At 39.8% G+C, this 16,607-nt stretch overlaps 2 protein-coding genes across 2 annotated transcripts; both read right to left on the bottom strand.

Annotated features, from left to right (window-relative positions):
• Positions 1-3,308: 3,308 nt before the first annotated feature.
• On the bottom strand, positions 3,309-6,848 carry LOC113040583 (uncharacterized). The gene is made up of 4 exons (XM_026198885.1): positions 6,475-6,848; positions 5,888-6,226; positions 5,401-5,718; positions 3,309-3,493 (listed from the first exon to the last, which is right to left on the bottom strand). Exons 1-4 carry the CDS (start codon positions 6,806-6,808, stop codon positions 3,309-3,311), a joined length of 1,176 nt encoding a protein of 391 aa, XP_026054670.1. The 5' UTR covers positions 6,809-6,848.
• Positions 6,849-9,227: 2,379 nt separating this feature from the next.
• On the bottom strand, positions 9,228-16,160 carry LOC113040409 (uncharacterized). The gene is made up of 4 exons (XM_026198762.1): positions 15,990-16,160; positions 15,398-15,727; positions 10,819-11,109; positions 9,228-9,752 (listed from the first exon to the last, which is right to left on the bottom strand). The coding sequence occupies exons 1-4, from the start codon at positions 16,144-16,146 to the stop codon at positions 9,625-9,627; spliced, it is 906 nt and encodes a 301-aa protein (XP_026054547.1). The 5' UTR covers positions 16,147-16,160; the 3' UTR covers positions 9,228-9,624.
• Between the last annotated feature and the right edge of the window lie 447 nt (positions 16,161-16,607).

The raw sequence follows: 16,607 nt of genomic DNA, 5'->3' as shown, positions 1-16,607 counted from the left end.
TTTCAGGTCCATCAGTTGTCTCCGGGTGTCTAGTGGGTGACGCTCTCTTCCCTTAACTGAAATGAACTAGTGGGCTGTACTTTCCACATGAATGACATCAGGTTCAAGTACACGCCCACAAGCCATACGAGTTATTCGTGTATTGTAGGTTGGCTGGTGGTTATGTTGCCCGCATACCGCCTCCCATGGCCGAAACTGGTATTACCGGTATTGCCGGGGCTAGTAATGCTAATACTAATTAAGGTTGATATCTCTGCAGCACTATAACTTGACATTTTTTTAATGACATCATCGCCCTTATTTCTTCTCATTCTTTTGATGCGTGTAGGTCATGTTATGGATATTTTTACCTCAATTTTTGCACATGGCACCTTTAAGAAAATAAATAAACATTGTTTTTCATTGTCTCAATATATAATAAATAAATTCAGACAAGCAGTTTGTGATTTTCTACCTTTATTGAACATTACACTAGCATGATTAGCAAAATTACTAGCATGTTGCAAGCATGATTAGCAAGATACTAACATGGTGTTATCATGTTTCTAGCATGATTAACATGTTGCTAGCATGTTTCTAGCATGATTAGCAAGTGGCTAGCATGTCACTAGCCTGATTAGCAGAGGTACTAGCATGATTCTAGCATTATTATCAAGTGACTAGCATGTCACTAACATGATTAGCAAGTGACTAGCATGTTGCTTACCTCTTTCTAGCATGATTAACATACAACTAGCATGTTCTTAGCATGATAAGCAAGTGAATAGCATGTTTCTAGCATGATTCTAGCATGATTAGCAATTGGCTAGCATGTCACCAGCCTGATTAGCAGAGGTACTAGCATATCACTAGCATGATTCTAGCATGATTATCAAGTGACTAGCATGTCACTAACATGATTAGCAAGTGACTAGCATGTTGCTTACCTCTTTCTACCATGATTAACATACAACTAGCATGTTCTTAGCATGATAAGCAAGTGAATAGCATGTTTCTAGCATGATTATCATGTCATTAGCATGTTTCTAGCAAGATTAATATGTTGTTAGCATGTTGTTATCATGATTAGCAAGTTACTAACATGTTGCTAGCATGTTTCTAGCATGATTAGCATGTTACTGGCATGTTTCTAGTATGATTAGCACATTACTAGCATGTTTCTAGCATGATTAACATTTTACCTGAATGTTCCTAGCATGATTAGCAAGTGACTAGCATGTCACTAGCATGTTGTAAGCATTATTAGCATGTGACTAGTATATTTGTAACATCATTACCATTTTGCTAGGATAGATAGATAGATAGATAGATAGATAGATAGATAGATAGATAGATAGATAGATTTTTTTGATATTTAACATTCATTTTTACTGTAAAGATATAGCAACTAACTTCAGATCAGTCTGAAGATCTGGGCTGAGTTTGGAGTCTGTAGAGTTAAAGTTCCCAGGAGGAGTTAGAATGGAAATTTTAGTCTCAGAAGAATAATTATAAGAAGTTTCTCAAGCCAACTTAATTACAGATATCTTAAATGGAGTTTTGACTAGTCACAAAGTATTTAGAGATATCTCTTATCAAATTTCTTACAAGTACAATTAAAATTGCAGATATTTCTTATTGTCATTGTGACTAGTTGAATTACAATTATGACTCATCAAAATACAATTGTTCCTATATTAAATTATATTTATCTATCTATTTATGGATAGTCAAACCAAAGTTTTAAATGCTACAGTGGCTTGCGATAAGCGCAGGATTAAATAAATTGCATAAAGTATCTATCTTATCATGGTGGTAATTATCTTTGGTCTTTGGTAATATACAGAATTAATATTGTCGATCTTCGTAGTTGCTTGCGTCATCACGTTGATGTCACTACGTTAATGACCCTCACGCAAGCACATGCTTAAATAGAGGTCCATTATTTATCTATTTCTTAAATATTTATTATTTAACATGCGCTTGCGCAAGGGGCGTGCTTTCAAGGACGTACATTTAATACACTGGGCAGAATATGCACATAAGGCAGTCGCACACTGGATGCAAAACAGAGCAAATGGAAAAAGAAAGGTTGATATATGGATATTATTAACTCTATATAAAGCATACGGACATAACAGACAAACGATGTGCAGAAAGATCATGACCAACAGTCTTCCAACCTAGGATTAAGTCATTATGTATATTAAAACGAATTGGGACAAATATAATATGATTTATAATATGATTTTTATCTACTTATTTGTATTTTTTTATTTTTTTATTTTTTTTATTCTTTTATTATGTGTTTTATGTTCTGTCGCTGTCATTCTGTTGTACTGCAGAGCTTCTGTCACGAAAACAAATTCCTCGTATGTGTAAACATACCTGGCAATAAAGCTCATTCTGATTCTGATTCTGATTTAGTAGTAAACTATGTGAGCGGTGCTCTGTAGTGTGGCCTTGGATCACTGCGGACAGTCTTTTGGGGAAGTCGTGGCCTAATGGTTAGAGAGTCGGACTCCCAATGTATGGGTTGTGAGTTCGAGTCTCGGGTCGGCAGGAATTGTAGGTGGGGGGAGTGCATGTACAGTTCTTGAGCAAGCCATCGAACCCCCAACTGCTCCCCGGGTGCCGCAGCATAAATGGCTGCCCACTGCTGTGTGCGTGTGTGTGTGCACTTTGGATGGGTTAAATGCAGAGCACGAATTCTGAGTATGGGTCACCATACTTGGCTGAATGTCACGTCACTTTCACTTCTTAACTTTAACTTAATGTTATTAAACTATAAGAACATGTGTTTTTTCTGTCAATCAGATGCGCTTGAAAGTTTCATTAGCAACAGCAGAGTTTTCTTTCATAATAATCCTGGGTCCAATTCGATTAACATTAAAATAAAGTTAAGCATGATTAAGACACCCAGTGCTCTGATGCTGCTGTAGTGTCGTTGGTTCACAAAATCTTAATTGTGTAATTATTATCTGTGAAAGAGAGCCTACAAACATAAAAAAACTGTTTATGAATTATGAAATTATAAATAAGTTGGTTACCATAAGCTATAAATTAAGAGTTTAGATGACACAGAGATGTGGAGGGGGTACTCTGCTCTTATGTCTTCTCCAATGTCAAAAGCAAACCTTTGCCCTAGCTGTTTTAATTTTTCTTTTCCATTGGGATGCTCTTGTCAGCACACTGAAATTAGAGAAATGTGATATCAGAGTTTTGTATAAAGAAACACTACAGAAAAGAGTGATGCAGTATCTTACCACACTCTTGGAATTTCTATTGAGCTGCAGGACGTCCATTTCTTCGCGTGGCTAATTTAAAAATCAATTACACACAGTTAAATGATAATTTAGCAAAATAAAAATGTTTTCCTTTTGCTTTAAGATATAGGTGATACTTGCCATTGTTTGGTAATAGTAAATTGCAGCTGCAACCACGAGCAGAAAAACACCAACACTAACAACAATCCCTGCTACAGCAGCTGGAGACAGACCTGGATCTGGAACAGCTAAAGAGAGACAGTCATTAGTGTGAATGTGTCTGATTTATAGCAAACATTGTGAGCAGTGTTCCATCTAACCTGCTTGTCTGTTGTGACCCTGCAGAAGAAAAAATGTGCCACGTAATCGCAACAATGAGTTGGGAGAACCTGCATGGGCAAACTGCTATAGAGTTGGTGTCGCTATAGAGTTTGGACCTGGTGAATGTGGTTTAGTTTTAGGTTTGGAGTAGCTGCAGAAACTAAATTCTTTAATGTTCGCAGAGGAAATGGCTCAACAGAAGAATCAATGCAAACACAATGACATGTGAAATTAAACAACATCATATATTAAAGATTGGCTTGATTAAGTGAAGGAAATAATGGATGATGAATTGCACAGAGGGGTAACAAAATTCAGAGACATGTGGTGTGCTATCTGTACTGCATAGGAATGTTAGAAAGCTATACTAAAATTCACGTTCACATTAAAATAACCAACAACAACAACAACAAAAACCTTAGGTTTACAGATATGGTTTAAAGATTTCTATTTGTTTTGTTTTCTATTCTATTCTATTCTATTCTATTCTATTCTATTCTATCATTTCTAGTATAAAGAGTTTTTGCTCAGGTGGCCGAAATGTCCGTCTAATAGAGACATAATAGATTCTCAATTGGATTAACAATTTTATTCTGCATTCTTTAAGGTAATTTGCACTTCCCCTAAATTCTTTAAATGCTTAATCAGGGTGCAAAAAAAAAAAAAAAAATTGGTGGCAGTAGCTACAGTAAAAATGGAGAATAAAAATAATTCAATCAGGTAAAGCTTTAAGCATAAAAGGTTTGTAGACTACAAGACTTTATAAACATTTGACATATTAATTAACCCTCACCCATCCCTTCCATTTATTAGGAACACCATACTAATACTGTGTTTGACCCCCTTTGTGGGATGCACATCCAGGGCACGAAGCTCCCGTTCCACCAAATCCCAAAGATGCTCTATTGGGTTGAGTTTTGGTGACTGTGGGGGCCATTTTAGTACAGTGAACTCATTGTCATGTTCAAGAAACCAATTTGAAATGATTCGAGCTTTGTGACATGGTGCATTATCCTGCTGGAAGTAGCCATCCGCCTCAAGGTTGTGTGTGTTGTAGCTTCACAAATGCTTTGCTGCATACCTCGGTTGTATCGAGTGGTTATTTCAGTCAAAGTTGCTCTTCTATCAGCTTGAATCAGTCGGCCCATTCTCCTCTGACCTCTAGCATCAACAAGGCATTTTCGTCCACAGGACTGCCCCATACTGGATGTTTTTCCCTTTTCACACCATTTTTTGTAAACCCTAGAAATGGTTGTTTGTGAAAATCCCAGTAACTGAGCAGATTGTGAAATACTCAGACCGGCCCGTCTGGCACCAACAACCATGCCACGCTCAAAATTGCTTAAATCACCTTTCTTTCCCATTCTGACATTCAGTTTGGAGTTCAGGAGATTGTCTTGACCAGGACCACACCCCTAAAAGCGGGCGTACACGGTGCAAATTCGGATGGTCGGAAGATCGTATGTCCACGCACATGGCACGAGTGAGTTTTTAGGAAAATCGTGTGGATGAGATGATATGCGACACGATTTTACAACTTGCGAAATTCCAGAAACAATCGCACAAAGTTGATAGACGTGTTTGACTTGAAGCACTGCTACACGCACAGAAGGATCACTTTATGACATTAAAGTACGGCGAGAGCGATAAGTCTTTCTTCTTCTGTGGTTTTCCTAGTTCGTGATTGGTCAACTTGGTTGATTAGATAATTGCATTAATGAGAAATTGAACAGGTGTTCCCAATAATCCTTTAGGTGAGTGTATTTTGCAATATATGCAACACAGTGCTATTGTAAACGCATATCATTTCATTTTAAACACTTGATGTACTCACCACAGACAAAAACAATGAATTTCTTGAATATGGTGTGTTTGCTGCCGGTGATATCAAGGTGATAGAGTCCAGTGTGTTCAGCTGCGATCTTTCTGATGGTCAGAGATCCAGTTTCACCATCCAGCTCCAGTCTGCCTCTGAATCTTCCATTAGCCCCATCAAATGTAGAGGATGATGAAGCTGATTTGTTGATTTTTGCTATGACATGGTCTTCATGTTCAAATCTCCATTGAACCAGATCATCTCCTTCTACATTAGTAAGACCAGATCCCAAAGTGATAAAAACTCCCTCCTTCACTTGCACTCTGTTCAGCTGATCTGTCTCAGGATAAAACATACATGAAGAGATTCACAGATATTATCAATAATACAACTCCTGTACAAATGTCTTATTTGTCCCAAACATTTCCCCTGACAAGTATTTAAATTCTTTACAGTGCTGATTTGATTAGGACCATTATTACATTTAAAAAGTGAACCAACTCACCACTGACAATAACATTGAATGACTTGTGTGTGGTGTAGCTGCTCTTCTTGAAATCAACTTCATAAAGTCCAGAAGTGCTGTTTCTGATGTCCCTGATGATGATATCTCCAGTCTGAAGATTCAGGTGCAGTCTGCTTCTGAATATCCCATCAGCAATATGGTCATATGTAGAGAAGATGTGTTCATCTTTCTTCATTTTAGCAATAACATCTTTATCTCTAAATCTCCATAGTATTTCATCGTCATTCTGTATTTTAGGAACACCAGTGTGTAGGACAACCGAATCTCCCTTCATCACTGACACAACCGTCACTCCGTCAGACCGAGGATCAGACACAACTGAAGAACAAACACAACGTTTTTCAGTCAGTTATCACTTTCATAACACTGTCCTTAAAAAGATTTGCAGAATATCACAGTTGAATTTCTGTTTAAATTTTGTAAATGTTTAAAGACAATCTATAAATGACAGTTTGACAAATAAACTGTGCATGTTTAACAATTAAAATGTCACTAAAAATTAAAATTGTTCAGTGAGTAAGAATTATGTAAATAACATCATTACATGTACAAACTGAAACACTCACCAGTGATGTTGAATATCTTTGAGGATGATTCTGTGCTGGTAATCTTTAGTTTATATTCTCCAGTGTCTGTGTTTCTGATATTTTTAATTTTGAGATCTCCACTCTGAATGTCCAGCTCCAGTCTGTCTTTGAACCCTCCATAATAAGTAATCTTTTTTGAGACCTTATTAGACTCTCTGTTGACTCTAGCAATGAGAAATCCTTGAAACCTCCACTCGATCACATCATGTACATCAGTAACATCAGAGCGTAGAGTGACAGAATCTCCCTCCATCACTGACACTGACACCACTTCATCTACATCACCAAACACACCTGGAGAACAAACCGACATACAGTAGTAATTCAAATATAATAGAGACTATTAAGTCTTACAAATAAAGCACATGTGAATTGCTGTATAAAAATTATCTTTAAGATTACTTACAACAGAACATTGCAAAAATGCATTTTATGGATGACTATTTTGTGAAAAAATTGTGCCGTTAAATAACAGTAATTTAATGGCAGCAGAGGTGCCAGTAAAGTACTGTTAATTTACAGCTCTCAGCCAGTAGTTTACTACTCGTATTTATTTATTTATTTATTTTTACAGTGTGTGACGAGGGGGGCGTGGGAAGGCGGAAAGCTGCAGTGAGAGGAAGCGTGTGGGGACGAGCGGTAATAAGGAGGTCAAATGATTAATGATTAACACCTGTTTTAATCCCATTGACTTATAATAAACAGCTGAAGGTTTAACTGCAAGCACTGCATGCGTTCAACTGTGTGACGCGCGTGCACGCGAAGGCGGGTGCGTTTTGTCCGGGGAGTCAGATTTCGGTACAACGCCGGTAGACGCGGAATAACAGTACCTCATTTGCCTGGATGCTATTCGTGATTTTTATTTTATTTTTGCTGCCTGCCCTGCTCTCGTGTGCCGCAGGCTACGCCTCACTGAAAGCGTCCACAGTAATTACATTTAGATTTTCCGACAAGAAAACCGAAACAATATATTTAAAATTATGGATTTTAGGTTGGAAAAACGAAAGGAAAAGTGCTGCAGTTAGGCAAAAAAAAAAAAAAAAAAAAAGCCAAAAACAAAGTAGGCTACTCACCAATCACGAAACATGTGAAAAGAGAGAGTTCAAGTGCCCTGTTCATCTTGATGTAGAGTTGAATATAATGTTATTAATGTCCTTTCCTCTCTGTTTGTCAGTGCTCTCTGTCTGAGCCGCAGCGTGAGCCGACTAACAGAGAGAAACAGCGACTTTTAAATAAAGACTTTAACACTGATGATGATTTGTATCTGAATTATATGCTGAATTCGAATACGCTGAAAGAGACAAGAAAAGCAAGAGGCGGAGCCGTGTATCTAAAACGGCTGAATCATCCGCGCCTGTAGGAAATGTAGCTATAGGTTTCGCCAATGAGAAACATACGCTCAGCCTAACCTCTCTCTCCCGGGTTCTTTCTAACGCTTCTCGCAGTCGCTCCGAGCCGGGCTCGAACCCACCACCCATTCTGAATTTTAGAATTAGGCTATGCGTATGACATGAATAGATGTTGAGCTATGTTATGGAGAAACCATCTCTTAAGCATTAGGAGCAGGCGTCCTGTAGCCTATGCGAGCTATGCCATCCTTTTGACGTGCACTCTTGCTTTATCCCCTACTGTGAATGTCATTTTTTATTCTAAATATTAATTTAATTTCATTTAAAAATTTTAAATTGTCTGGTCAGAACAATGATGATTCAAAATTGTCTTTACTGGTTGTGCATACATAGCTTGATAAGCTTTTATCTATTCATAAGTTAAGCTACAGTAGTTAACAAATTAGCTAAGTTACTACCAAAAATAAGCTAGCTCATTGAAAAATATATTTTTTTTCCACCACGTCGTATTATAAATAACGGTATAAGCATTCATGGGGAATATTTTAGGTAAAATATTAGAAATTTAAAACAACAATGCTATCCACCTTAGGGAAATAACGTCAAGAATAACAACGTGCAGTAAATGGTAAAACTGTTTGCACTACAAACCATTGTGTAATGAGGACAATACCATTAAAATAATATGGACACACCAGTTTTCAACATCAAGCAGCAAAAGCTGCAAAAGGTAAAAATAGCTGGATGCGGATGAGACCGGAAAGCAGAATTTAAGAATGGATGCGCTCGCTTTTACAAGAATAATAAGGTTCATGTTTTAGTAACTTAAATTAAGCACACAGAAGCATTTTCAAGAAAATGATGTGCGATAGATGGCTGCATTATGGTAAGAAATTAAACTTAATGCTGAACACCCACTCACATACTGTAAAACTGTAATTACTGTGATTTGGCCTTATTGCCTTATTTTTTCCGGTAAAAATTATAATTTAAATGAAGATTTTCAAAACAAATTAATAAAAAAGAATATAATAATTAGATAAAAATGATTGATAAAATGATTGAATACTAATTTTATTTTACAGAATACAATTGTTTTACAAAATACTGCAGGGTTAGTAGCTAACATACAGGCAGCCTATAAGGTCATCATATGACCCAGTTATGATAAAAATCACAGTAATTCTTAATTTCTATCAGGAAGTATGTCCAATCTTTCAAATTAAATATATACGTCCAATATTATAAATCCACTGGGACAAACAACTCATGTACACTTCTATACACTGGAGAAAACATGGATTATCATATTTTCACTTCGAATTTATATATATATATAATTTTTTATATTATTATTTATTTATGCCCATAATAGGACTGATTGCACATTACTTTGCCCTAAACACGTTATGTCTGTTTTATTCATACTGAAAGCCATAGGGCGCCCTTGTAAGTAACAGAACTCACAATGCTCCAAATCCGTAAAATGGACATAAGCATCTCTGTCGCTGTAGCTGAATAAACAGATGATAGAAATGCTTGAACTGATTAATTGTAAGGACAATAAACCCATGACTGTGACAATATATCCGACAATTGACATTAGTATGTGATCTTGTAAGAGGACTTATTAATCAGATTAGAAGTCCAGTCAGGCAAGTACAATTCTCTTCTACTTGCCCCTTTCAAAAAATGTACACAGAAGTGTTCTGAAAGACAGTGGACACAATTTGAGAAAGCATGATTCATCTGGGAGGTTCTAATGGTGATGAGTGCTATATCATCTCTCCTCTTCACCTTTTCTGGACGAGATGTCATACACTACAATAAAAGCAGCAGCCATGCCCACCAGAGCAGAGATGACCAATCGAGTGACAACTTCAGGAACATGACAACAGAAAACACAATCTGAGGAAATAGAAAACAAAAACTGCATTAAACAGGACAGTACATTTCTACAAGAAGGATATTTAATTTAAGACGGAAACAGGGTACATTACTCCTAAAGGGGTCATATGATGTTATTTACATTTTTCCTTTCTCTTTGAGTGTTGCAAGCCCTTGGTGCATAAAGAAGATTTGAAAAAGATTAAAGGCTCAAATCCAAAGAGATATTCTTTATCAAAGTTAAGACCCGTCCACACATCCCTAAAACAGCTCGTTCTAACACGCCCCCACATCTCTATGTCATTATGTGGGAAGATTTGCATAACTCCGCCCAAATGTTCATGCAAAAAAAGAAGGAGTAACATTTATTCTCTCTGTTGCCGTCACTGCCATGTTGTGGACATGCAGTGAGTTTCATTGTGAAAGTGAAACCACTTTGTTTGGACTTCCAAAAGAGGGCACAACCAGAAATGTATGTTCCCACTGGATGCAACAAATGTCTTGTTTATAATGGGTTTGTTTCGTCGCGCCGGAAGAAGCCATCACAGTATGTTAAGGGGCTTAACAGGAGAAACAATAATCAACAATATGTGTAAAATAATGTTTTTTTTGTTTGTTTGTATTTTTTTTTTTTACCTTAAACCGTATAAACACACTGCATTACATGAAATACACAAAATGATGTTGTTTTTTAGCAATGTCATATGACCCCATTAAACAATGACTATTTATCATTAAAAGTTTGTATTTTTTTGCACCACTAGTGGCATAGTGTATTTGCAAATGAATTAACCACTAACTGGTTTTCAAATTGGTTTGGACAAAAAAAATAAAAATGTTTTAATAGTTGTCTCTGGGAAAATTTTATTTCATCATTGGAGAAAAAGATAAAAATCTATCCTTATCACCTTTATTTTAATGAATCATCTATATTTTAATTAAATGTTTGCTCAAAAAGATTTACAATTAAATACTGTATATCCTTCATCCAAGAAAAACAAAACCCACATACACTAATAATTCAGTAAATCAGTAAACAGGAAAAGATCAGTTCAGCTAATAAATGCTAATGTCACCGCTTATGTACCTGGACATGGCTGACAGAATTGAGTGTTGTTGAGAAGTGTGGTCTGGTTTGTGAATGAATAAGCCACAACACAGCTGTATAAATCATCCAGACACTCCACTTCCAGAGGTAGAGAGAGAGTAATGTTGAGATCAGACACACTGATGCTGGACAATAAATTGTGTCCTTTGTACCAGGAGAGAGTCACATGACCCACATTCACCACTGAACACAACAATGAACAATATGATGATGATGATGATGAAAAATTTTGCGGGCAGTCACTGATAATGACAGGAATGGGTAGACGAGCTGAAAAACATAAGATAATCAAGTGAAAATCCAAATAAATATAGAACCAGATCTTTAGTAACACCATGTAAGATTCAAACCTCTGGATTAGAACCAAGTTCCACCTACTGAGTCCTACACAAATTCTTTACAATGCTAAACGGGCAAACGATGTTGAGTCACAAAAACATGAATGATATAGTGTTTTTCTGTCTGCATGGTTTGAATAAAAACATTTAATTTGTCTTTAGCATTGATAGGATACCCTGCTGAAAAATCATCTAAGGTTACATATGTAACCCTGGTTCCTCAAAGGAACGAGACGCTGCATCGAGGTGGGAACGCCTCCATCGTGATGTCTCTGAATAATGTGTTATCAGTCCAATGGATGGACAAGATGTCATAGGCGGGTGACGTCAGAGACCAGGAAGCATAAAAGCATGAGCGGCGAAGCCGGCAGCCAGCCTCAAAGGATGAAGCAAGCGCTGACCAGAGATGCCGGAAGTGTGGCACTGCAACGCTGTGTCTCGTTCCTTCAAGTAACCAGGGTTACATACGTAAACTTAGACGTTCCTCGAGCTGCGTCGAGAACGTTTGGGGTACGAGAATGCCCGACTTCAAATCTTTGCCAAAGAGAAGGAGACAGTAGCCTGACAGTAATCAGGGACAACCTGTCCAATGACCAACCTTCAGAAGGAGTGAGTCTTGACCCCCAGGAGAGGGGAGATCAGAGGACTCTAGGCTTAGGATAGTATCCTGATCTTCGCTTAGCATAAGCTTCTTCTGGCCGGAGGCCTCTCCTTCCTGCAGGAACTCCAGCACTGTAACAACCGGGCAGTTAACTGGGTCGAGCTGGTGGTCTCCACACCAAGAAGTGAAAAGCTTCCACTTCAAGGCATACAGTTTCCACATTGAGAAAGCTCTGGATTGGAGAATGGTCTCAACAACCTCGGTTGAGAGACTGGAAACTAAGAGTTGTGCCTCCTCAGAGACCACACCTACAGCCTCTAAGCTCCATACTGGGGCGCACCCTCCGCCTGAGAGAGGAGATCTCTCCTGATGGGAACCTCCCATGGAGAGCCATCAAAAAGAGAAATCAGGCCTAGGAAACTTTCCCTGCCCGGCCAGAATGGGGCTACTAACAGCAGCCGGACTCCATCCTGGCGCACTCTCTCCAGAACTCCCGGGAGCAGAGTAATCGTTGGAAAAATTTACAGATGAACCCTCGGTCACGTCTGTACCATGGTGTCCAGCCCCAGTGGAGCTGGATGAGTCGGAGGAAAACCAGAGGGGACAGTACCATTCCCCGGGCCTCAACCCCTTCCTCAACAGGATGTCTGCTCCCATATTAAGATGCCCAGGAATGTGGACTGCTCTCAGCGAGAGGAGTTCACCATGGGACCACACAAGGATCTGGTACACTAGTTTGTATAAACGGCGTGAGCGCATAACTCCTTGTTGGTTGATGTAAGAGACCATTGCTGTGTTGTCAGTGCACAGCAACACATGGTGACCTCTTAAGTCTGGGAGAAAGTAATGTAATTCTTGAAGCACGGCCAGCATCCTCGGGCAGATGATATGCCATGTCGGATGACAGCCACTCCACAGACCGCAGGCAGGGTGGCCACTCATGACCGCCCCCCAGCCGGTGAGGGATGCATCCGTCACAAGCATTACGCGACAAGGAGCTCCCAGTACCGGACCCTGAGACAAGAACCAAGGTTTTCTCCACATGTCTAAGGAACGGCCGTGTGACCTTTAGCATGCGAAATGGTTTTCCCCTCGGGGAGAAATCCTTGGTCTTGAACCACCACTGTAGGGGTATCATGTACAGCAGGCCAAAAGCATTCACATTGGACGCAGCTGCCATCAGACCCAGCAATCTCCGATACTGCTTGACAGTGAGTGACCGGCCTTCTCTCACTCTCGGGACCATGGTGAGGATCGACTCGATCTGAGCAGGTGACATATGTGCCTGCATTGTGGTCGAATCCCACACCAGGCCCAGATAAGTGGTACTCTGTACTGGAGAAAGTAAAGTTTTCTTGGTGTTAAGTCTTAACCCGAGCTCTTTCATGTGAGCGAGAACGACACCTCGATGCCGAACCGTCATCGCAAAAGTGTGGGGTGAGAGTTCAAGGCCAGAGGAAGATCTGTATTGGTAGGCTTTGCCCCCAAAAGCAAACCTCGGGAACGTCTGATGAAGAAGGATGGAGATAAGTGGATCTTTTTGATAGATCGTGACACACCAGTCCTTCGACTTGGCCTGTGCAAGTGTGCTGAACTTCAGTCCCCTGACTGAGCGGTTCAAAAAGCGTAGATCTTAAAAAGGACCTTAAAAAACACCTCATCCTTCCTCGGAACAGTGAAGTACTGGCTGTAAAACCCGGACTCTGCAACCCGAGGAGGGACCACCTCGATGGCCTCCGTCCTCAGAGAGAGTCTACTTCTGTTCCATTACCAGAGCCTTCTTGGGGCCCTCCAGAACTGGATTCTGTGGCCTCTCACTACAGTGTGCAGGACCCACTGAGACACATTTCGCAGTAGTTTTCATGCTGTCAAATAGTCTACTATGGGAATCAGTCTATCAAGACTGATCTCTGGTGTCATCAGAGCAGTAAGCTCTGTGCCCTGAAGCAGAGCACTGGCAGGAGACGGCCAAACTAGCTGCTCTGGAAACCTCCCAGGAGGTCGTGAGCCTCTTCACACCGCTACGTTTCCGGGCGGTAACTGAGAGAAGTGGTTGCCGGAGACTGCTGCACCCTGGAACAACGGCAGGGTTGGCAGATCGATCTCCTGAGGGAACTTAGGATAGACGGCACCGTATAATGCCGTGTACACTGTTCTTCCCCAGAGTGGCCTGCCCTCCGAGGTCCTGAGCCACAGCATCAAGACTCTCTTAGCTGAAGTCTCCTAAAAATGATGGTCCTCAGACCCATGTCATCTGCTAGGAAAACTAAACCAGAGCCTGGTTGGGGCAGGACCCCATTAAGCACACTTGGCAGGGGCTCCCACACTGCTATGTGACCTCCCAAGGGAACCAGTCTTGAGAGACTGGCCTCTGGTGCGCCTAGAGCCACTAGCTCGGTGCCCTGAAGCGGCAGACAGACAGGGGACGACCATACTAGCTGCTCTAGAGACCTCTGTAGAGGTAGTGAGCCTCTTAGTACCGCTATGTTTCCGGGCGGTAGCTGAGATAAGCACTCGCCGAAAATCGGGTTGGCAGAACGATCTCCTGTGGGCACTGAGGAGAGGCTGGCACCGTGTAAAGCAGTGTACACCGCTCTTCCCCAGAGGGAGCTGGCTCTCAAAATGTCCTAGGCCTTAGGCGTCAGGATGTTATGATGAAGGCTATACAGCAAAGACGACCGTCCATTTTTCAGAACTGCTTTCCACTAGAAGCTTTTGGCCTGGGAGCGCCACTCTGACTCTAGAATCTGCGGAGGACAAAAGTGACACCCCCGGCACAAGGGGCTGGAACACGGTTGAGACTGCTCCGCCCAGCAGCCCCTGACAGCCTCAGAGGAAGAGAGGTGAACATGTGTTCTCACACAAGAAATTACGTCCCAAGAACCCCTGTACATCTAAGTTCATATAGTCAGATAAATATGTCATTTTATTCCTCAGAATTAAATGTAGTCAACACCCATACGAGTCAACACGGTCTGGTGTAGAAAAACTCACATCAAATGAAACAATGTAATTAATACATGCGTTGCCTCGGCAGCGCGCATATCTTTATTTTTTATTTTTTTGCCACTGCAGCAAGCTCTGCCTCAGAGGGCAAAGAAACCGCAACGTGGGCTTCCAAGCCTCGAGAACGAGCTCTAGTGAACATGGGAGGAGATAGGAGGAGCCGTCTCCAACCCGTTCACCAGATCATGTGGGATTCCAGGCGTTTTGCATGGTGAGCGGATCCTGACTAACTAATACACCACTGATTGGCCATTATGTTCCAGATATCAATAGATATGCCTGTGATTGGCTACAATGTTCAAAAACACTCTGGAGTGCATACAAATACGCTGCTGTGAGGTGGCCTCCGCTTTATTTTGTTTTGTTGTTTATGCTTATTTCCTTATTAAAGTTACGTTTTCCAGTTCCTGCTTCCTTTTTCCCTAAATCTTGAACTTTGTTACATGCACATATACATTTTCATTAAATCATCCTGGCAACTCATTTGTAACTCTGCTTACCAACCTGAGGGTCATAACCCAGGGTTCGAAAACCACTGGTCTAATTATGACAATATTATGCCAAAATCTGTAATATATAATAGAACAGAATAGAGGTGTAGTATTCTACTCACCATAGACAGTAACATTGAATCTGATTTCAGTCTCTGTTTTGCCACTGATGGTCACTTCATAAAGTCCAGAGTCTGTGTTTGTGATGTTATTGATGGTCAGAGATCCAGTCTTATTGTCCACCTTCAGTCTGCCTCTGAATCTCCCATCAAGATCATCATCCTTTATTGAGATCTCATTGGTTGCTCTGTTGATTTTAACTATAAGAGTCTTTTTAGTTCCAAACTTCCACATAATAAGATCATCTGTCTGTATTTCAGTGACATTAATCTGTAGAGTGACTGAATCTCCTTCCATCACTGACTTCACTTTATCTGTATCACCAAACACACCTGAAGAACAGCGACACTTTCTCAATCACACGTATTAATGTGAAGTTTTATAAGTTTGCAGTATAGTGAAACACAGATATTAGATTTCACATATATTTCCTAATATCCTGTACATTTTAAGCTTTGCTTTGTGTTAAGAGTTACAAAAAGAAAATAGAACAGTGGGGGAAGAGAATCTCCATTTGTTAATGGTGGAACCGAAACTCATTAGATCTTTACACAAATAACATGCGACTGTAATTGTAACTTTTCTATAACTTACCAACCAGACAGCAACAGCACATACAGGAAAATACAAATGTACAAATCATTTTCTTCCACAGATCAGTGGTCCTTAGTTTATCTAAAGTGGAGTACAGATGAAGCTGATGAGGGTTAACTGTTTCTCTTTCTCCAGAATGAATTACACCACACCCCATGCTTTCAACCACACTTCCTCTCGCCAAAACCCCTCCTCCAGGACCTGCCAATCCAAATTGAGTGACTGGTAAGACAACCTTCAGGTTTTCTTACTAAAATAACTCCCACACTTAAATTATCGCTATTGAAATGTTGTCACAACCTTGTCAGAAAACAATCTCTGATCTGAAATGGTAATCTGTCACACAAAGGTATCACACTCTATTACACACTGCCTGACCCAAAAATAAATAAATACAAATAATAATAATAATAATAATAATAATTGGCATTTGGATTAAAATAAGCAAATACTTAAGAGTTTGGGATTGGATTATTGCAGCTATTAATATGATTTTGCCATATTGTATCTCTGGTAACAATTCTTTTAATCTTAACTGATTTAGTGTGTAGCTTTCATTTCTTAAACAAATAAATGTCCAAATGACAAATTCAAGATTTATTTGGTTCAAAATTCTTT

The sequence above is a fragment of the Carassius auratus genome, chromosome 22 (genome assembly GCF_003368295.1).
Source record: "Carassius auratus strain Wakin chromosome 22, ASM336829v1, whole genome shotgun sequence".
Classification (NCBI taxonomy): domain Eukaryota; kingdom Metazoa; phylum Chordata; class Actinopteri; order Cypriniformes; family Cyprinidae; genus Carassius; species Carassius auratus.
This window is presented reverse-complemented; position numbering and strand designations above follow the sequence as displayed.

Excerpts from the sequence above, each read along its gene's own strand:
- LOC113040583 (XM_026198885.1), bottom strand. The coding sequence starts at position 6,808 with ATGTCGGTTTGTTCTCCAGGTGTGTTTGGTGATGTAGATGAAGTGGTG. Across the intron at positions 6,227-6,474 it reads AAAGATATTCAACATCACTG|TTGTGTCTGATCCTCGGTCT; the intron begins GTGAGTGTTTCA and ends TTTGTTCTTCAG. Across the intron at positions 5,719-5,887 it reads ATTCAATGTTATTGTCAGTG|ATCAGCTGAACAGAGTGCAA; the intron begins GTGAGTTGGTTC and ends ATCCTGAGACAG.
- LOC113040409 (XM_026198762.1), bottom strand. The coding sequence starts at position 16,146 with ATGGGGTGTGGTGTAATTCATTCTGGAGAAAGAGAAACAGTTAACCCT. Across the intron at positions 11,110-15,397 it reads ATTCAATGTTACTGTCTATG|CTCGTCTACCCATTCCTGTC; the intron begins GTGAGTAGAATA and ends TATGTTTTTCAG. Across the intron at positions 9,753-10,818 it reads ATTCTGTCAGCCATGTCCAG|ATTGTGTTTTCTGTTGTCAT; the intron begins GTACATAAGCGG and ends CTATTTCCTCAG.